This window comes from Ylistrum balloti, unplaced genomic scaffold, assembly GCF_031769215.1.
Source record: "Ylistrum balloti isolate Yb309-2 unplaced genomic scaffold, AGI_CSIRO_Ybal_v1 Utg370492, whole genome shotgun sequence".
Lineage (NCBI taxonomy): Eukaryota > Metazoa > Mollusca > Bivalvia > Pectinida > Pectinidae > Ylistrum > Ylistrum balloti.
Window position 1 is genome coordinate 24,035 of NW_026782320.1, and position 21,432 is coordinate 45,466.

A 21,432-nucleotide genomic window follows, 5' to 3' on the forward strand; every position below is an offset into this window, starting at 1 on the left:
TTTATTATTTTTACTCAGCACTAATTGCTGCCCTTGTACTTCAACTTTCAAAGTGTCATTTTCATGGGGTGTCCGTTTAAGCAATAAGCCTAATTCCACATATTCATTATTGAAAATTTTAGACTTGAGTTTGACATCTACAAACATATCAAGAGGACGAGCAATGCTTATACAAGTAACATTTGGGGTCTCACCAGCTACATCCCGAAAAAGATTGGTATAAGACACAGGCCTGTCGACGAGTGGGCTGGTATGCCCTGTTCCTGTGGCTGTAAAGGCAGATGATTGCGGCACTTGTTGTGTTGGTGGCTGATCTGCCAATCCTGTTGCTGCTGCCGGGATGGTATGGGATGGTACCCCGGGTGGACCCTGATGGGATTGGTCGGCAGATCCTAACCCAGCTGTAAGGAATACTGACGACAACACAGGCTGAGATGCCTGTTGATTGGAGGATCCCGCTGCAGCTGCCGGGATGGTGGTGGAGCTAACACTGTGCGGGAAAGACTGGGGTGAAAGTTGGGAGTCCATATTTACATTAAGTGGGACGGGGCGGCTGGAGCTGGCACTGATACTAATTGAATGTTCTGACTCGCCCTGCCCATATCTGTCGCACTGGCAGTTGCTGGAGGGTTGATAGTATACCCTGCCTCTTTCATATAGTTAAACAGCTGTGCAGCTAGGTCAGGGATAGACACATTGGCGGATGCTTGATGCCCAGTTGCTGTCTCATTAACTGTGTCTGTTGGCGCGACGGATTGCCGCCTACGTCGTCCAGCAGTCTGTGTCGTATCTGTCCTAGTGACAGGTGGTGTCACAGTTACTAGGGTGTGATTGCGTGCTGCCCGACGGCGAGATCGTCGCATTGCCCCGATGGAGCCAGGATTGTCTGGAAACATACGTGTTAAAAGCAGTATCCCAATAAGTATGATGTACCGGTATATAAGCGAAAAACCCTATGGACGTTATGTGGCAAACCTGTATATAATGACTTGAAAGTACTACAACATGAATAAAACAGAGCAGAAAGTTAAACCATAACCAATTCAACTTTCAAGAGGTGTATATAGGAAGTAATGGGTGCATGCTAATGGCTTTACCTGATGTGACATATAATTAACTCAAAGGTACAGGCTGTGAAAGGTAAAGCAGACACCAGGTACCTCCCAAGAGTATAAACATTAAACCAACTATGTAATACCATACAAGCTTGAAAAACGGTATTAACGCAAATTCATCAATACACCTGTAGATATAATTACAGGTTAATTGAATGTAAGGAAATTTTGAAAGTGCCAAGGAAAAAACTGAGAAGTCCCATTGAACAATCCAGATGACGAGGAACCTAACAAAAACCTGGGAATTCCCCCAATTCACTCCAGGCATACCCCCGTAAGAAATCAAAACACAACAAAACAAAACTGGGAATTACCCCAGAACAATCCAGGCATACCCCCGGATAACAAAAATAGACCACAAAAACCCGGGAATTCCCCCAGGTCAAATCCAGGCATACCCCCGGATAACTGGAATTCCCCCAGTACAACCCAGGCATACCTCCGGATGAAATCAAAACACAACAACACAAAACTGGGAATTCCCCTAGAACAATCCAGGCATACCCCCGGATACCGGATAACAAAAATAGACAACAAAAACCCGGGAATTCCCCCAGGTCAAATCCAGGCATACCTCAAGAAAAAAAAAAAAAAAAGTGGTAATTCCCCCAGCACAATCCAGGCATACCCCCGGATAACGAGAATAGAACGTACAACCTGGGAATACCCCCAGGGCAACCCAGGCATACCCCAGGGAACAAAACCAGACAGACACAAACTCCATGAGTCGACAGTACTGTTTGGGAAGCAGTTTATTTTTTTTTTTTATTTTCGTAAGAATAACGTAAAGCGACACGCTTTCGGCACACAAACTAATCTGATGGATGACCCGCGTAAGAAAATTTGCAGTGGCTCAAAACAGACGAAAGTGTGAACGGAGTAGTAGCGCTTAAAAAACAAAAACAAGAATGCGAGTAGCCTCCCTTAAAGCATACACAAGAATATAGGATTGGCGAAAGTGGCGAAAACAAAGCCAAATAAAAAGCGAGATCAATTTTCTAACATATCGAAAGAATGTAAAGAAAATACGATAATGAAATACGAAACACGAACCGTAGTGGGTGGGGAGGAGGCATGAAAAGTGAAAGGTACATAGGCACAACCGCCGAGCCTTTCATAACCACGTGGGCGGAAGTAAACGATGGAAATGCGCCTGCGTATAGCAACAGAAACCAAGAAAGAAATTAATATTCAAAAGCTTACCGTATATAGAACTTAGACACGCCCACTCGCTGCACGTAAGCCATACAGAACCGCTCCTCTGACCGAGAGGAGATACCTATGCATCCCTGACGTATTCAAATGAACTCCGTCCCCAGATAGATGAGGGAAGACGCCATCTTTCAATCCCTTATGGCGCCAGAAAAAACATTTGTCCACGACCTTACACTTTGAATTTAAATCAAGATTTATCGAATCCACTGCGGCATTGTACTGTCGGACTGGCACGTGTCTCGTACGCTGTCGGTAAAACAGTTGTAAAACGCAAACTTTCGTCACTGATAATCCTGAGATTAACCACTCAACCACCGACAACAAATCTATCACAAGAGAGTCCTTGACATCAGCAAAACGTAAACAGTCCAAATCATTACCTCCAATTTGCAGTAAAACTAAATCGGGACATTGTTCCAACAACATATCTGATACGTCACGAGTGTAAACATCGGGCAGTTTACCACCACTTTTACCAACACAAGACACAACAATATCCCTGGGGCTGTTATGAAACCCGAGATTCGTCCATGAACCCTCGAGTGCGCGGTCAAGGCGTTTCACAAAACTGTCCAATGATCAGCAAGGTCGACATGTCGAAAGAACGAACATGAAGGCATATACAAGTACACCCAATAATAAAGAGATAAACTTTCAGCGTAGCTATTAAACAGCAAAACTAATAATTATGTAACATGTACAGACCTTGCTCATCCATCTTATCAGCAGCCTCTGACCTCTGAGTCCAGTGAACCTGTACTTATATAGTGAGCTAAACTGTGCTCCCTCAACCAATCACCTCCTCTCAATCTGTTTTATGTAATAATAATCATTTCCGTAACATTCTTATATAATTAATTTTAATTAAAAATAAAAATCTCTTGCGGAACATTCATAAATTACATTAAACAAAGTTTAATTTGTATTTATAACAAGTGTCACGAATGACTGTGGTAATGGTGCCTGGTAATGTATAAAGCCAACAAGGATAACATTTCAATGTAGATTTTAATAACACAACAGAAACACTTGTAGTAATGGTACCACTAACTATATATATTCTCACATACTCCCACTCGCACATTATTCCTACAATATACTTATACTTATATATATTCTAAATATTCTATTAATCAACTGTAAAAGTAACAGTTAACTGTAAGCCGTAGAACTCCCTCCACAATAGGGGTAATATTTAACGGGATTGTTCAAGTAAAGTTCACTTAAGTTGATCACGACAGCACTGTATTAGGTACTGTTCAATTAGGTAAAGTTCCCTTAAGCAGATCACAACAGCACTATATGTAATATAACTGGACAAGACAGCATGGCGAATAAACCGGAAACTGTATTTCGAATTGTGTGTGTTGCTTACATACATGATAATACATGATGCTTATAACATTGCAAATTACATTACATCTCCCTTTGCTTAATCAAAGAAGATTTAAAGGATATTGTTGCTGAAACTTGAAATAAAAACTTTGAAGTTTCTTTTTTTTTTTTTTTTTTCCTCAGTCCTTCTTTAGTACAGTCTTGTTATTAGAATTAATACGAACAGAAAGAAACAACACTTTCAAAATTATCATTAGCACTGTCCTCGCGCTGTAACTGGATACAAAATAAATTTCACAATAGAAACTTTAACAGTCCATAGAATGGTTAATTCCACAGGGAATTGTTAACACATCACAAGTCCAATTTCACAGGCGGTTTGATCCTTCTTCCTGACCTCGTGACAGGTATATCGACTACACTCGGTTCGCTTTTAGGTATAACAGAATGTTTTTGCGGCGAAGCGACAGTCAGTTCGGAGGGTGGCAAGTTTGATTGTTTGCTTTGAGTGGAAGTGTCCAAGTTCATAAAGTCATGATCACTTTCCTCGGTAATGTTGTATCGTAGCGACTCATTTGCATGATCGGTAGACAGTCTCAAGTGTTTACGATTTCTACGGTACAGTTGATCATTAGATTTCACTATGTATGATCTCTGACGCACAGAATGTTCTATAACAGTTGCAGGCTTCCATAGTTTTGTTCCAGGTAACGGAGCCATTCGCACTGGTTCTTGTTTTACCAAGGGAGACAACTCTTTGACTTTGTTGTGCAAATTATAATAAAGTTTTTGCTTTTGTTTCGCTTCTGTGAAGTGACGTTTTATTTCGCGGCGATTGTTCATAGACGGTTCAAGGATCTCGCGTTTAGCAGGTAATTTATTTCTCGGTCTCCTGCTCATGAGTATCTGTGACGGTGATAGATTTATTCCATTAAGTGGTGTGGTTCTATAGTCCAGAAGCGCTAGATAACGATCATCAGCTTTACGCCAGATGCGCTTCACTGTCTGTATAGCACGTTCAGCCTCACCATTTGAACTCTGAAAATGGGGACTGGATGTTATGTGTTCGATTCCATAGTCAGCACAGAATGTTTTGAAGTCAGCTGATGAGAAGTTTGGGCCGTTGTCTGAACGAAGTAATTTCGGGATACCGTGGCACGCAAACACTCGTTTCATAGCACGAATTGTAGCAGAGGCAGTCGCGTCGGGTAATTCCTCGACGTCGACGTACTTTGAATAATAATCCACTAGAATGATATAGTTCTTTCCTTCAAAGTGGAATAAATCACTCCCAACTTCCCTGTATGGTAGATCAGGCGTAACGGACGGTTTCAGAGGTTCTGCGGGTTGTTTATTTTGAATCTCAGCACACTTTCCACAGTTCTGAATCATCACCTCGATTTCAGCACTCATACCCGGCCAGTACATGACTTCTCTTGCACGCTGTTTGCACTTAACGATCCCAAGATGCGATTCGTGAATTAGATCGAGCATGTACGAACGCAAACTAGGTGGAACAACAATCCTCATTCCTTTGAAGATAATTCCATCAGATATTGACAGTTGATCACGCGAATCCCAATACGGTTTGACAGCAGTAGGAGTCTCTGTTCGCAAGTCGGGCCATCCGTCAACAATAATTTCATGTAGGGGTTGTAGTTCCGCCTTTGTGCACTGTACAATTTCCACGTATTTGTCCTTGCTAACTGACACAAAGTCCAAAGAACTAACACCTTTCAGGTTGATTTCTGTCTTGTTATCAGGCAGATATGCTCGGGAGAGAGCGTCAGCGACTATTAGGTCCTTCCCGGGCATATACTTCACGTCCAAATCGTACCATTGGAGTCTCATTAACATGCGTTGTAACCTCATCGGGGCAGATAATAGAGGTTTTCGGAATATCTGTTCCAACGGTTTGTGGTCATTGTACTCGGTTACCGTTTTCCCAAATATGTAGCAGTGGAATTTTGTGGCAGCATGGACTATCGATAGAAGTTCTTTCTCTATTTGAGCATAACGTTGCTCAGTGTCCGTAAGTGAACGGGACGAGAATGCGATGGCTTGACCATTCTGTATCAAGATTGCACCTAGTCCGTCTTTCGACGCATCACACTGTATTTGAACTGGTTTGTTCACGTCATAAAATGCGAGAACTGGTGACGATGTGCACAAATGTTTAAGAGCTTTGAAGCTGCGTTCTTGCTCCGGACCCCACGTGAATTCAATGTTCGATTTCAACAGTATGCGCAACGGTGCGTCGACTTGACTTAGATTTGGTAAGAACTTAGCTAAATACTGCACTAGACCTAGGAATCTCCTGACTCCTTCCTTGTCACAGGGAGCCGGCATATCCGTAATCGCTCTCACCTTCTCGGGGTCGGCTTCGACACCTTTGTCAGTCAGTATGTGACCAACGTATGACACACGCGTTTTGCGCACACGACACTTGTCAAAGTTTAGCTTGAGATTGTAGCTTGAAGCGCGTTCAACTACTTCACGTAATATGCGGTCATGATGTTGAATGTCAGTTCCGGCGACTAGAATATCATCCATGACTGCGATGGCACCCTCGATGCCTTCCAACATTTCGTCCATGATACGTTGGAATATTTCTGGACTACACTTTAATCCAAACGGTAAGCGTAACCACCTGAACCTTCCTATAGGTGTATTAAATGTTGTCAGGTATGAAGATTTTTCCTCAAGTTTGATCTGTAAGAATCCGGATTTTGCATCCAGCACGGAGAACACTGTGGCATTAGGAATATTAGCTAAAGCGTCATCCATCGTTTTCATGGGATGATGCTCTCGTTTGATAGCCTTATTAAGGTCGCTCGGGTCAATGCAGATGCGAACTTTGTTTTTACGCAACGAAACTACCATCGAGCTTACCCACTCTGTTGGGTGGTCAACACGCTTAATAAACCCATCTTCCTCCATTTCCTTGAGTTTTGCGATAATTTGCGGTTTCAAGGATGCTGGTTGCCTTCTAACAGGGTGTACGACACCTTTGACGTCAGGGTCGACCTTAATGGTATACTCCCCAGGCAGCGTACCGGTAGTTTTAATGATTTCAGGAAACTCATCAAACTGTTTCTCCCAATTGACGTTTGCGATTCTTTCAATCAGACCAAGTTGCTCGGCGACTTTACCGCTAATTACGTTCTCTTGTTCTAGATCAACGATTTCAAAATCTGTTTCAACGTCTTTACCTTTACAAGTCACTGGTAAAGTAACAGTTTTGAGTGGTCGTATTTTGTGATTCGTGTACGACTTAAGTACTTTCGTCGAGTTTCTGACGTTTCTGTGCACTCCGATCCGGTCATATTCCGATTTCACCAGAATACAACATCTAGCTCCCGTGTCGATCCTGCATTTTAGCGTTTTACAGCCAATGCTAATGTCAACTAGCCACTTGTCATCTACACCGCTATCAGTACACTGATGGCTATAAATCTGGAAAAGTTCATCAGTATCTGTATCATAGCTGTCGGACGTCACATTATTTTCAGCACTATTCTGCAGTGTATTAACATGAGAGAGTTCAGATTTAAGTCTCTTGCGACATGCGACTTTCCAGTGATCACGTCCACGACAGTAATTACAGGTGCTTCCTATCGCTGGACATACACCATTTTTGTGTCCGGTTGTGACGTCACGCGCACATCTTGTACACTTGTCACCACTGATAAACTTTTTGGATTTCCCCGCAAACTCAGATTTTGACGCTACTTTCACTTTAGGTTTACTGTGTACAGGCTTGTGTTTTTGTTTGTTTTTAAACCCAACACTGTTCACTGGTTCCTCACCACGAATCATTTTGAGCTGTTTCTGAGACATTTCAAACTGTCTGCCAATTTCTAGAGCTTTATCGAGAGTTATAGTTTGCCCTTGATCGAACATTTTCTCCTGTACTTTACGATTTGAAACACCATCTATTATCGTGTCGATGAGAATGTCATCCGGGTCTCTATAATCACAATCCATCAATATCAAGCGAACGTCTTTAACAAAATTGTCAAACGACTCACCTTCCGCTTGTTTCCTCTGTTTCAGTCTGAATCGCGCAACACGCTTGTTTTTCCGTGGCCTGACATATGCTTCTAACTTGTTCAAAGTTACCTCGGGTTTATCTTGTTCACCTTCCGCCCAGTCAAAAGTTTTGTAAACTTCGCGACCTTGTCTTCCTATCCACATTCCAATCTATCCGGTTTTGTCCTTGTCATCCGCTTTCGACAACGGACCTTTGAACACAAAGTCCACATGTTGCTTGAAACGCTGGTATTCCTGATATAAATCCTTCGCGTCCCAATCAAAACATGGTTGATCGAATTGAACATGTGACATCGTGAGTTCCGACTTTTGATTTCCGTGTCTCACAAAACAGAATGTGCGTTAATGTCAAATAACCACATTAAATATGTAACTGGCGTCCCAATTAGACATTGGATGCTATCAGACGGAAATATTTTTACGTACGGCAGGCGATGAGCCCGATGTTCTGACACCATGTAATATAACTGGACAAGACAGCATGGCGAATAAACCGGAAACTGTATTTCGAATTGTGTGTGTCGCTTACATACATGATAATACATGATGCTTATAACATTGCAAATTACATTACACTATAGTAGTTACTGTCTAACACATAGTTCTCTTCACTGGTCTAAGGCCGGTACTCACTGGGTGAGGAAATTCACTGTTTATAAAATCCAGTATATTTTTATACAATAGCATTGCTACATCTTTCCATAAACTCTGTGTAAAGACTGTTAACTATTTCACATAAATTGTAATGGTCGACGCTGCATAATACTTCTCTATGTCCAACCGCTACATCACTTCCGGTACCCGGTGACCTCAATAGGACCCGTCAAGCATACCGAACACAATACATCACGTGACCTCCATTCAAAGGCACTTACTTCTGAACATGGCCACAATCACGAAGTTTTACATATTTCAAATCCTACAAAACTCCTCTCATTTGAATTCACAACCACTACAAATAAACATTACACATTATACCTGCACCAACAGCAAGCAATTGAATGCTTTATACCCTGCTCCGAGACCAACAGTAAGTCCGGGGTCCTCCCAACCTCCACCAACTGCTGCTGTACGTTCAGCTGACACGTGCAAACTACCCAACTCACCCATCAGGGCCTGTCAGCGTACATCCGTGCCTGTACTCGTCTCCGTCTGTACTGGAAGGCCCCAGTGGTACTGCGGCGCGTTCGAATTATAAATACTGTTTGTTCTTATATACCGTAAAAGAGTCGTTCAAAAATAAAGCTAAAACAGCACTTAGGACTTCAAAATGTTAATATAACCTTTATCAGAGACATAACGTTATGTAATACACTCTGCTATATACATAATATGATAACAGTGCTACTGTTTGGTGAGCGTAGCATTAATAAATATTTTAGTCATGCATGGCAATATTATTAACATTATGTACTGTTTCACAGTCTTTAATAACGAATATACAAACCCCCGGAGAGGGTGAAAACCTACAATCAAACAATGGATCTTAATTAAAACCTTGAAACTGGACATTTGTATGCATATTGTTTAACCGTTGACTGAAATCTCGGCAGAGTTTGTGATTCACTTGATCGACAGTTCATGACACTTGTTACAAGGTAAACTGACATGATATGTACGCGTTACACCACTAAAACACGTAATTGAACTAGAAACAAAATATAGAAGGAATGTTCACTCACTCTTTGGGTTGTAACCCCTTCAAAATCCTATTTCGATAGGCAAAACATGTGCCGACTTCGGTGGATGTCGATAAAATGAAACAAGTTTACTCAACCCGCGCTCTGGCGGTTGGTTGCGTGTAAGCAAACCGACTTCAAACGAACCAACACTGAACCCGAACCGAATGTTACTTTACACATTATGTGAAGTGGTCAGATGCATCAGACGTCTCTCTTGATAATGATTGAACCTGCATACGCTCGCTATTAACCAGTAGAGTCAGGCATCATTAAAAGTTCTATTCTAGCATAAATACATACAGTGATATTGACCAGGTATAGTCAGGGATGTAAAATACAGCTGTACTAATATCATCAATACAACTGATGTTGACCGGTACAGTTAGGGATGTAAAGTAAAGTCGTATTATAGCAATAATACAGGTACTGATGTTGACCGGTACAGTCAGGGATGTAAATTAAAGTCGTATTATAGTATTAATACAGGTACTGACCAGTGCTGTGTATCGCAAGGGTAGTGACGATACGATACGTATCGCGATACTTTGGTCACGATACAATACGTATCGCGATACTTCCTATTTCAACAGATATTATTACCAAACCATGGTTAAGCAAATCTTTTCATATGTTAACTTCTTTTTCATCTCCATTTGTTTTCAACAGATTTACATAACTCATTACCTTGCATCAGAATTGCTTTCAGTGTGCAGAAAAAGTCAGATGAAATCAGTGTATTGTTTTCATTATTTTTATTGTTTCTCAAACCAGCAAAGCCGATTTCAAAAGGGTGTTTCAACATGGTTCAAAATTCTTTTTTAGAAAGATTAAGGCATCAACATTTTTTGATTTTAGTGTGCTTCGCTGGGCAGTAACAATGTCCCCTGCGCACGAAAATATTCGCTCACTAGGTACGGATGTGCCTGGTACACAGTGATAGCGTTTAGCTAACTTGGAGAGTCTGGGATACAAATATGCATTTTCCTTCCACCATAATAAAGGATTCTGGTTCATGAGCAAGGTATCCACTTTCTGATAAGCGGCAACCTCGTCCGATGCCATCTCCAAATTTGATTTCGATCTCTTTTCTTCTTTCACAATATACACATCACCTAATAAGTCACTGAGTGCACAACCAGTTCCATTTTCTGTCTTTAATTTTTTCTTTATTGGGGATTCATCAGAGTCTGATCCTGATAGCTGTGGCTTCTCCACCGGGAGAGCTGCCAGTAATGGCAGAACTTCGGCAGTATCTACAGGCTCAGTCTTCACTACGGGCTGAAAATAGAATAGGAATAGGATAGCATTACATATTCTACATGATTTTAAAGTGTTGTGTGTTTAATAAGGTGTATTTAAAATATTATATCAATCAATCATGCAGGTTTTTCAGCTCTTAATTCAGGTAAACCACCATACATTACCTATTGTAATACAAAGATGTAATTTTTTTCTAGCAAGACAAATATTAAACTACAAATATTGTATGTATGTGTATTCTGTGTACCTGGTTTCCTAGTTCTGCCACTTCAAGGGTAAGTTTAGACACAAGTCCCACTCTATCAACATCATTCAATGATGGCAGGGTCTTAAATCTTGGGTCCAAAAAGCTTGCCATTTGCAAGAATGTCTCAACATGATCATAACGCCCAGCCAGGTCATCAGCTATGGCATTCTTCATGGCGATGGTACATCGGCTATCATCATCCTGAATCCTGACACTGCGTAATATTTGTTGATACAGGGGCCACACAACTGATAGAGTTGGAGAATGTTCATCACACATAATAACTGTAGCAGTTTTCATGGGTTTCATCACCAGCACAAGTGTTTCCGCCACTATTATTTCTTCATCTGTCAATGCAAGGGGCTTGAGGATATCTTGTTTGATTCTTAAGTCCTTACTCAATAGTGAAGCTTGTACAGCTGCTTGTAACTGCAGATACCGGTCTACCATTTCATATGTACTATTCCACCTTGTCACAACATCCATCTTCAATTTCAGGTTAGGGAGTTTCAGGAGAGTACATTTCTCTTTCAATACTTCTAACGCTGTACTACTGCGGTGAAAATATGCAACAGTTTTTCGAATTTTTACAAGTGATTTTTGCAGTGCTCCTACTCCAACAGCTCTCTGTGCTGCAAGGTTAAGAGTGTGTGCAAAGCAACCTATATGGTTACTTAAATTAGCTTCCCTTGCAGCCGACTTCATATTTCTAGCATTGTCTGTTACAAGTGCAAAGATTTTGTCTGATATGTTCCACTCGGCAAAGGAATTCACTAAAATATGTCCAATGTTCTCACCTGTATGTGATTCGTTAGTTTTTCTTGTCTGCAGAACTTTGTTTTTCAAATTCCACTCATCATCAATGTAATGGCATGTAACTGTTACATACGATTCTGTGGCTCGCGACGTCCATCCATCTGACGTAACACTGACAGCTTCTGCTTTTTCCAAATCGCCCAAAAGCTCACTTTTAACCTTGTCGTACATTTCTGGAATGATTTTGTCTGTAAAATGTTGTCTTGAAGGAATAGTGTATTGAGGCTCCAAAGTATTAATCATTCTCCGAAATCCAATATTTTCAACCACAGAAAATGGTCTCAGATCCTGCACAAAAAATTCGGCAATGGACTTTGTAATCATTTTGGCTCGGTTACTGTCATGCTTTAGTTTTCTGTTGGCGCCGAACATTGTTTTGATTGACTGCACTGGTGCCGATTCCTTCTCGGAGGCAGGTGGTTGTCTCCTACCTGGTGTTTTACCCCCATGGTGCCGTTGTAGATGAGTTGACATGTTTGTCGTATTTCCTGAATACTTTAACTTGTTTCCGCATTCATTGCAAATTACGACTGACTTGTCGGTCTCCCAGGTTGCGCTATCATCTTTTTTAAAGGCACGGAACTTGAAGTGCTGCCAACACGAGGCCTTAAAGGCCGCCGGTGGCGAGACCAATTTTTCACTTACGTCAGCCATGTTTGTCTTAGTCGTGAATGAACAAATATCATTGGTTAATATTAATAACCATTTCTAAGGGCGGTAACTCTTTTATTTTAAGGTATCGCGATACCATTAGCGACCACAACGATGTATCGGTGCTCTTGCCACGATACGATTCATCGATGCACCGGTGAATCGTTACACATCATTTTCTGGTTCTATCTGTTGTCATTTCAATATTACAACAGATACAACCAGATCTACACCCTGTCACATCATTGTCTGGTTCTATCTGTTGTCATTTCAATATTACAACAGATACCACCAGATCTACACCCTGTCACATCATTGTCTGGTTCTATCTGTTGTCATTTCAATATTACAAGAGACACCACCAGATCTACACTCTCACATCATTGTCTGGTTCTATCTGTTGTCATTTCAATATTACAACAGATACCACCAGATCTACACTCTCACACATCATTGTCTGGTTTTTATTTGTTTTCATTTCAATATCACAACAGATAGAACCAGATCAAGACTCTCTCACTGCCTTCACTGGCATTTGATTCCTAATTTGCAGCCCACCATCATAAGAAAGTAGGATGTTCAAGTTTGCCTTTGGTTCTGGTCCATGGTCAGTCCATTTTGTTACCACTTTTTTTTCCATTTTTTTTGTAGGTTCCCCTCTCCCGTTGTGCATTGTACTGTCTTTCGTTATCACTATTTTTCAGATATTACTGAATGAATCTTTTTTCACATTTGATATGTAGGCCCATCTCGGTTCCTAGTTGTCCAATTGTCTTTTTTTGGGCTGATTCAAGAAGCAACATGGCCGCTGGCCGCCATCTTGGATTTTGACTGGCAAGTTGGTTATCACTATTCTCCAGAAGTACAGTATGAATGTTTTTCAAAATTCACAAGTAGGTTTCCCTTCCTTCCTAGTTGTGAATTGTACTACAATACTTCGTATGCTTGTAATAACCTTGAATGTCACAATCATTTGAAATACTTCACTGCACATGAATAGTTCTCAAAAATATTATGATACAAAAATAATGCTACTATTGGTTATTCAGATGACGATGACACTTGGTAAAAACGCTCACTGATACTGAGCAACACATATGGGGCAAATGTAGTCACTCCTCGGAGCATCTTTAAGTCCTACACAAGGCAGATGTGACCATCTCCCACAAACGTTGCATGCAACCCATGTTGCTCTTTTTGGGGAGGTACAGCCCACCATGTCACATTTGCTCCTTTGAGAAGGAGGCTCTTCAGATGCTGCAAGTAGTTTGCACCACACAAACTCCCTCATGTTCAGAGAAAGGGAATGTGAGACATCCTTAAGGTCCATATTCTTGGACAGCGCAAGAGCATTCTGTAAAACAAGAAAACTAAACATTACATAAACTATTTAGATTCATGTCTGTGTTTAATGTTACATATGTTAAAACTTAAGTTCACTGTAAAAGCACTAAATGACATCATTGAACAGTATTAGATTTTTAAATTACAACTTCCATGATGGTCAGTTCAATAGTTCTATTATAGTTCAATCCAACCATAAATTTGTAACAAGAGACCCAGAGGACCAGTATCGCTAGGCATAATAACAAGTTGGCAAACAAGGGATCTAAGTGCTTTTCTTTTCCTTAAACAATGCTTCAAGATGTTCTGGTCACTAGAATAGGTCGTGTAAACAAATTTGACACATCAACCTTTAATATGGGTGATAGTTTTTTTATCAACTTTGCTGGGCTTCCTCTATGGAACCTTCCATGTAAATATAACTTTAAATGTTTAAGTTAATCATCAGAAGTTATTTCAATGATTTAACATATTTCATTCTAATACGGGTCAAGGTCATTTTTCTTACAAACTTCATCCAAGGAACCTTTCAGCCAAATAGCATGTTCCTGGGCCTTTTGGTTGTTGCAATAATAAGTTGTTTAAATAGAAAACTAGAAAATGTCTGTAAGACATAGATGCCCCCGCCCCCATGTAAATCAATTTTAAATTGTACATAAGATAGGGTTTCTTTGGGATCTATTAATACCAACAGTGACCTCGACCTTGGAAACATTGAAATCCTCACTGCCTGAGGTCTCTCAATTAATTTTATATTTGTATGAAGTTTGATAATTAAACTAGCTTCTTTGTGTCCAAAAAACCCTATATACCAAATTTTGTATAACTCTGATGATGTTCATGATGTTTCGAGTTATCTCTCCCTGGTGGGGAATTAGTTTTCTATTTACAAAACAGACATCACTATGCAGTTTGTAATGGCACCAAACCCCTTTATACCAATTTTCCGCAAAATAGGACATTAATTCAATTTTTGGTGTAAGAGTTATCTCCCCATAGTAGAGGGTTATCTTCCCAAGGTGGACATTTTGTCTTTTTGAAAAACAGAGGTAACCATTGTCTTCCTTATGCCTTAAAACCCACAAGTACCAAATTATGTAGAAATCAGATGATGTTCATCTTTTTTCAGTTATCTCCCCCTGGTGGCCATTTGTAGAATGCCGAGAAACTCAACACTGCATGAGGTCTTTCCATACTTGATGTTTGTATGAAGTTTCATGAAAATTGGTATATACTGTTATATACTGATTTGGGAAGCGACGGGACGGGACGGACCGACATGGGCAATGCTATATGCCCCTGGCAATAAATGGCAGGGGCATTAAAATAGTATAACGGCCAGACGGACGGTATGGTGCTTGCAATGGCCTAAGCTCACTTGGCCTTTTGGGCTGGATGAGTTAAAAACATAATTTAAAAAATAATCCAGGTTTATGACTAGAGTTTAATGCAATTACCGTATCTCATAATTATTTTCTAACAATTATGTCAATATCATAAGGAGTTGCGGTTTTCAGCTCACCTGCACGAAGGGCAAGTGAGCTTATGCCGTGGTGCAGCGTCCGTCGTCCGGCCGTCCGTCTGGCGTCAACTTTTCTATTCAACCAACTTCTTCTCTATAACTAGAAGGCCCAGGCTTCTGATATTTCGCTTGTAGCAAGCTGGGATGAAGCCCTACCAAGTTTGTTCAAATGAATGACGTTGACCCACTTTCAAGGTCACAGGGGTCAAATGTGTTAAAATCTTTAAACAACTTTTTCTCAATAACCAAAAGGCCCAGAGTGCTGATATTGGATCTGTAGCAAGCTGGGATGAAGCCCTACCAAGTTTCTTCAAATGAATGACCTGGACCCACTTTTAAGGTCACAGGGGTCAAATATGTTAAGATATTTAAACAACTTCTTCTCAATAAACATTATAAGGCCCAAAGTACTGATATTAAGCCTGTAGCTGGAGTGCAACCAAGTTTGTTGAAATGAATGACCTTGACCCAATTTCAAGGTAACATGAAAGTACAATTTTAACTTTCTGACATGCTTTGGCAGGTGAGCGATACAGGCCCATTGGGCCTCTTGTTCTGGCTAACAATCCTTACCAGCATCACAAAGGACCCACAAGCATTGCCATCTTTCTGTCTGGAAGACACCAGATCCCCAGTTTTCCATACTTTATTTCCGAGTTCTCCAGTTTTTTCTGAGCGTATGGTCATGTACCTTCTGTGCAAATGTATAAATTTATTATACTTAGCTGAGATATCATATAAAAGTTTACTAAACAAATTCAAAATTACTGCATCTGTCAACAAGAGGCCCATGGGCCTTAACGGTCATCTGACTACAAAGACCTACATATGATTTTTTCTTTTCCATTTTAAGAAGTTGTCTAAGATTCTTACAAACTAAAGCACAGCAACATTGAAACAGGAAAGAGGATATTTATTTCAACAAAATTGGTAGCCCTTCACATATTTGACCCTGTGACCTTGAAAGTGGGTCTAGGTCATTCATTTGAACAAACTTGGTAGCCCTTCATCCCAGCATGCTACAGGCCCAATATCAGCACTCTGGGACTTTTGGTTATTGAGAAGAAGTTGTTTAAAGATTTTAACATATTTCACCCCTGTGACCTTGAAAGTGGGTCAAGGTCATTAATTTGAACAAACTTGGTAGGGCTCCATGCCAGCATGCTATGGGCCAAATATCAACACTCTGGGCCTTTTGGTTATTGAGAAGAAGTCGTTTGAATGAAAAGTTTACGGACGGCTGACGGCGGACGGCGGACGACGACGGACGAAGCATGATGACTATAGGTCATCATGACCCTTCGGGTCAGATGACCTAAAAAGCTTATCTAACGTGGTGCTCGAATATTATAATGCTTACTTCCAGTTCTCAATAAGTGCCTGATTGTTGCCACCCATGGAGTCGAGCACAGACACAGCTGCTTGAGGTACATTGGCTGCAAGGAGGACCCAGTGATTCCCACTCACGTTTGCTGGCAGGAATATCCATTTGTACATTGCAAACTTAACCTGAATTAATCAATTAATTTATCAAAACTTATCCATCCATAGCCTCTTTGCTTTGGCTCATAGATATAATAATGTTTTGAACATGTACAAAAAACTTCTGTTAGGATATACTTAAACAAATAGCCGTACAATATCAAAAACACATACAGTGTATGCTAAACAAAAAAATAATTACATCTGCCTTTTCTGTACAGGTTCAAACACATTTTCAAAGAGAGAAACCTGGACATTAGGTAATCAAAGAAATATCTACGGATCCATCACTTGGTAAAGAGTACATGTAACTGTCAAAATTAATTATGACAATATTACAAAACAAAGAAGTAGAATTACAAATCATTACTGATATAATTTACACTAAGTAACAACTTGTTTAAATGATTCTCAAATGAAATTATTGGGCCATTTATACTTACATCAGAATAGAGCCAATGGTCTATTTTGCCTTGGCCCCATAACACTGCCATGTAGGACGGCATGGCAAAAACATGGTCAATGTTCTTTAGATTCTGTTCCCTCTGAAGAACTGCCAAATATGCATTGATAACCTAACAACAAAAATAATTGAAGCATCTAAATTGTGTAATTTGAACATAATATCTAATCAATTTGACTTTTAAAAATTATTTTTAGGCTTGCAGGTATGACTATTTCATTACTGAACAATATTTGGCAATCTGGCAATACTATTTGAATTATGCTTTATCATAATTATCTTGTTATTACGAATTAACTTTGGGTACCAATGATATTGAATTAAATTGACTTCAATTTCTGACACAGAAACTTCCATTTTGTACATTTTCCAGAGTCATTGATCACATAGGATATAAATGATCTAATTTCCATTTGATATTGATTATGAAATTGGTCACAAGTATCCATGTTACCCTGTCAGAGGCTCCCTAAACTGAAAATTCTCAGACTACGATTGTTTGAATATAATGTCCTGCCTTTTACCTTATCATTAAGCCACTTGGGATTTTTCAGGGTAAGGAAATCCTTCATGCCCAACACTTCTCCACAGACATGGTATCTGCAGTTTTTCTTAAGAGGAGCTGATGTTGACTGCATGATCTCCACGTTGATAAGGTCCTCCAGTGACTTGTCTTAATACAATATAAAACTTTTATTTAGCTGAACTGTATCTACTGGGGTATTATACCCAAGTACTTTATATAGATAAAATATTGTACTTGTAGGCATGAAAATGATATTTCATTTTATATTTTAAAACTTACTAGCAGATTCGTGATCAATTTATGAAAGTAATAGATTTACAAAGAAACACATTATGATTGAAATAAATTACTTTTAACAACCCAAAGGATGTGCTGAAGATTTCAATTTCATTTATATCTGTTGCACATGCTATTTCCACTTTTGATCAGAGAGGACAGCATCTTACCTTTGTGATCAACAGTTGAAGGGAGATTAAACCTGACCCTTTTTCCTTTCTTCAGCTTTAGTTCTTCATTTCATGAAAAGTTAAAAAAAAAGTTTGCAAAGTCGTATTCAAAGTTTATGTATGATATACATGGCATGAATATTGCTATCTCCATTTCTTGTTTTAAACTAAATTAATTTCTAATTGTAAACACTGCTGTAATCGATATTTCAAAAGTACTCACTTGTACTCCTCTGCTCCAGCAAAACTGATGGCAGAGAATCTGACACAGAAGGCACTGGTTCTGAGAAAAATATATTTTCAATATTATGCAAATATTTATTTCTAAAATGTATTTCAATTTGATAATTTTTATTTTAAGTATAAACAAGAGTACCGAGTACGGTACATGATACGCCCACCTGATCTTTCGAGTCAACATTCACAAAACAAGAATTTGGCAGATGGAGTCATTGACGAGATAAATGTAAATTATTACATGTGAACTGTCTAGGAATTTACAAGTACAAAAGGCAAGCAGTAGCGATATTATAAGCATGCAGCAAGCAGTATAGTAGTATGTGCATGTACTTGTAGTGATGTAAGGGGAATTTCGCATGTAACAGTAGCACTATACAGCTATATTTGTATTCCTTATGCATGGAGATTGAAAGTGCAAGAAATCATAATAATTAGTTGCGGTATATAAATAAATATTGCACAAAACCATTATACAATGTATAGTTGAATTTGTGATCCTTTAAAACCGCTACATGCCAATTTTCATCAACATTAGACAATATCTAAATTTCACGCAATCAGAAGCCACCACTATCGAAATTTCAACCAATCAGAAGCCTTCATTATGGTCCGTTGAATACAAAACCAATATGGATGAATAGGTGATCCCTTAAAACTCCATACCAATAGGAATACTTGTTTGACAATGATATCTTAAAGTAATGGCCATTTGACTAATGTATTACTGTATTTAAAGAAGTTCTTTAAGATCAAGGGCCATAACTCCGCATCTACTGATCAGATGAACTTTAAAATCAACTCGGCTCGAGACCTTTATCCTTTATATATTATTGGGAAGTTTCATTAATATCCCTTCAGTGGTTCTGGAGAAAAACTGCGGACAAGATGAATGTTACTGTATTTAAAGGATAAAGGGCCGTAACTCCGCAACTACTGATCAGATGAGTTTTAAAATCGACTCGGCTCTAGACCTTTATCCTTTATATATTATTGGGAAGTTTCATTATTATCCCTTCAGTGGTTCTGGAGAAAAACTGCAGACAAGATAAATGTTGACGGACGAACCGACGGACGTCCCGACGGACGGACGGACGGAGTGATGCCAATATACCCCCACCTTTCAGGTGGGCGTATAAAAAGAAATTGTTACTGAAATACCAAGGAATATTAGCTTATAATATATCAAAATCTTTAAAAATGATTTCTGTTGTAGAAAAATTAACAATATTTATTATAATTAAAAGTATTTGATCCAAAAAATGGAGGTTCAGGAATTTGTGAAGCAAAATTCAAGCTCTAAATGAAAATTAACTGTCAATTACACATTGCCCTGATAATTTCAGTAAGTACATTTTTGTAGTCATTTCTGTCATTTTTCATCTTTGTTTTCTTTGCTTGTACATAAAAGGTGAAAAAATACAAAATGAGCAAAATATTGTATCATTCTTAATAACAATGCCCTTTTTAATATTATCATACTAAAAACACCTGATTGTAATTTATCAATGGCTTTCAGTGCTTCTATCATTTCTCGAAATGCGGCAGCTGCTTCCTCAGTTTCTTTTTTTAGGTCCCTCTTTAGGTCAAATCTGCCTTGCTTGACTAAAAAAAATGGAAAAATAAAACAAGTATTTTTCCTGAATTACATAGATGAAGAAATGTATAGAACAACCTTGATTACTTGATTTCTTTCCTTCTGTGTTAAGAGCTGGACAGTTATCCAAACCTTCCACCCTTACAAATATTATTCTCAAAAGTTGAAATCAGTCATTTAACTTATATTACCATTGGTTAACTATACTTATTGGTTACATCAATTTTATACCTACCCAATAAACACAGCAGGAGGTAAGACAACTGTAATTTGCTATTCATGTTTAACTCTGTTGGAGCCAGGTCTGATATATCCTGAATGAGGCTGTGTTGCTCTTCTTCATCACAGCACTCATCCAACACAGCATGGGCTGTCCTGCTAGTGTTGTCAAAGGAAAAGCTAGATGTCTCCTTTGCTTTCTGGACCAATTCCATCCAGTCTTCCTTTGACATCTTCTTTGTCATAGCTGTTTGTAATCAGGTTATATGGATTTTGTTACCATGATGAAAAAATACATAAAAGTTTTAGTAAAATCAGAGAAGATAGGTAAAAGGGATATAAGTTTTATCTTACTTCTTAACTTTAAAGTGTTCACTACTATACATATACACACTGTGTGTAAATTATGTAACATAACACTTATGTTTAAACAGTCCTAATTGATTTATACATCATTAAGCAGTTTCAACCATTAAGACTTAACAGTGGTTACAATATCATACATTCTTAACTTTGGATTCAGGAGCACAGCTTTACTTCTTTATTTATTTCCTGATGATGATTCTTCACTTTAAAACAAATTTAGGGATTTTGCTTTCATTCATTATAAATATTTCTGCATGATTTCCAAGAAACTACTGGTAATTTTAAAACATTCATACTCCCTCATATTGCATAAAACATAAATTAGTCTTGATAAAGAAGGAAATATAATAACTGAACAGATAAACAACACATGAAGAACAGTACACAGTTGGAATGCAATACCTACCTGTTTCAAGGTGTTATCAACAAGGTGAGGGGGGAAAATGTACAATAAATGACATGATTTGGCAAATCACAGTGCCCCCCGCCGGATAGGGCTGAACTAAATGTTTAGATGAAGGTGAAAATGTAGATCACAGTGACCTGCATTGGGTACAATGATGTATGTGACACACTACTTCATAAATATTAACCCATACAGATAGAAAAGTGGAAAGATGGATGGACATTGCTTATAGCAATTCCAATCCTCTACACCTGTTCCTGCTAAAAAGGTTACAGTTGGTTTGGTACTCTTACTAACCTTGAATTCTTTCCAAAACTTCAAACCTGGAAGTGGAGTACTTGGGAGATTCTACAAAACAACATAAAAATATTCCTTTTAATTGAAACCACACGATACAAATTCAGTGGATACCAATGTAGGTGTACCCTGTGTTAATCAATTTCAGAAATA

The 21,432-nt window shown here is 39.0% G+C and overlaps 3 protein-coding genes across 3 annotated transcripts; all 3 read right to left on the reverse strand.

Moving 5' to 3' along the window:
* Positions 1 to 4,019: 4,019 nt before the first annotated feature.
* LOC132555456 (uncharacterized protein K02A2.6-like) lies at positions 4,020 to 7,862 on the reverse strand. The gene has a single exon (XM_060219807.1). The coding sequence runs from the start codon at positions 7,860 to 7,862 to the stop codon at positions 4,020 to 4,022; it is 3,843 nt and encodes a 1,280-aa protein (XP_060075790.1).
* A 2,333-nt stretch (positions 7,863 to 10,195) lies between these two features.
* On the reverse strand, positions 10,196 to 12,377 carry LOC132555457 (E3 SUMO-protein ligase ZBED1-like). Its single transcript, XM_060219808.1, has 2 exons — positions 10,908 to 12,377; positions 10,196 to 10,678 (listed from the first exon to the last, which is right to left on the reverse strand). The coding sequence occupies exons 1-2, from the start codon at positions 12,375 to 12,377 to the stop codon at positions 10,196 to 10,198; spliced, it is 1,953 nt and encodes a 650-aa protein (XP_060075791.1).
* A 430-nt stretch (positions 12,378 to 12,807) lies between these two features.
* LOC132555466 (uncharacterized) lies at positions 12,808 to 20,455 on the reverse strand. The gene is made up of 9 exons (XM_060219814.1): positions 20,227 to 20,455; positions 19,886 to 19,999; positions 18,381 to 18,440; positions 18,158 to 18,220; positions 17,710 to 17,858; positions 17,166 to 17,297; positions 16,601 to 16,749; positions 15,814 to 15,934; positions 12,808 to 13,728 (listed from the first exon to the last, which is right to left on the reverse strand). The coding sequence occupies exons 1-9, from the start codon at positions 20,453 to 20,455 to the stop codon at positions 13,450 to 13,452; spliced, it is 1,296 nt and encodes a 431-aa protein (XP_060075797.1). The 3' UTR covers positions 12,808 to 13,449.
* Between the last annotated feature and the right edge of the window lie 977 nt (positions 20,456 to 21,432).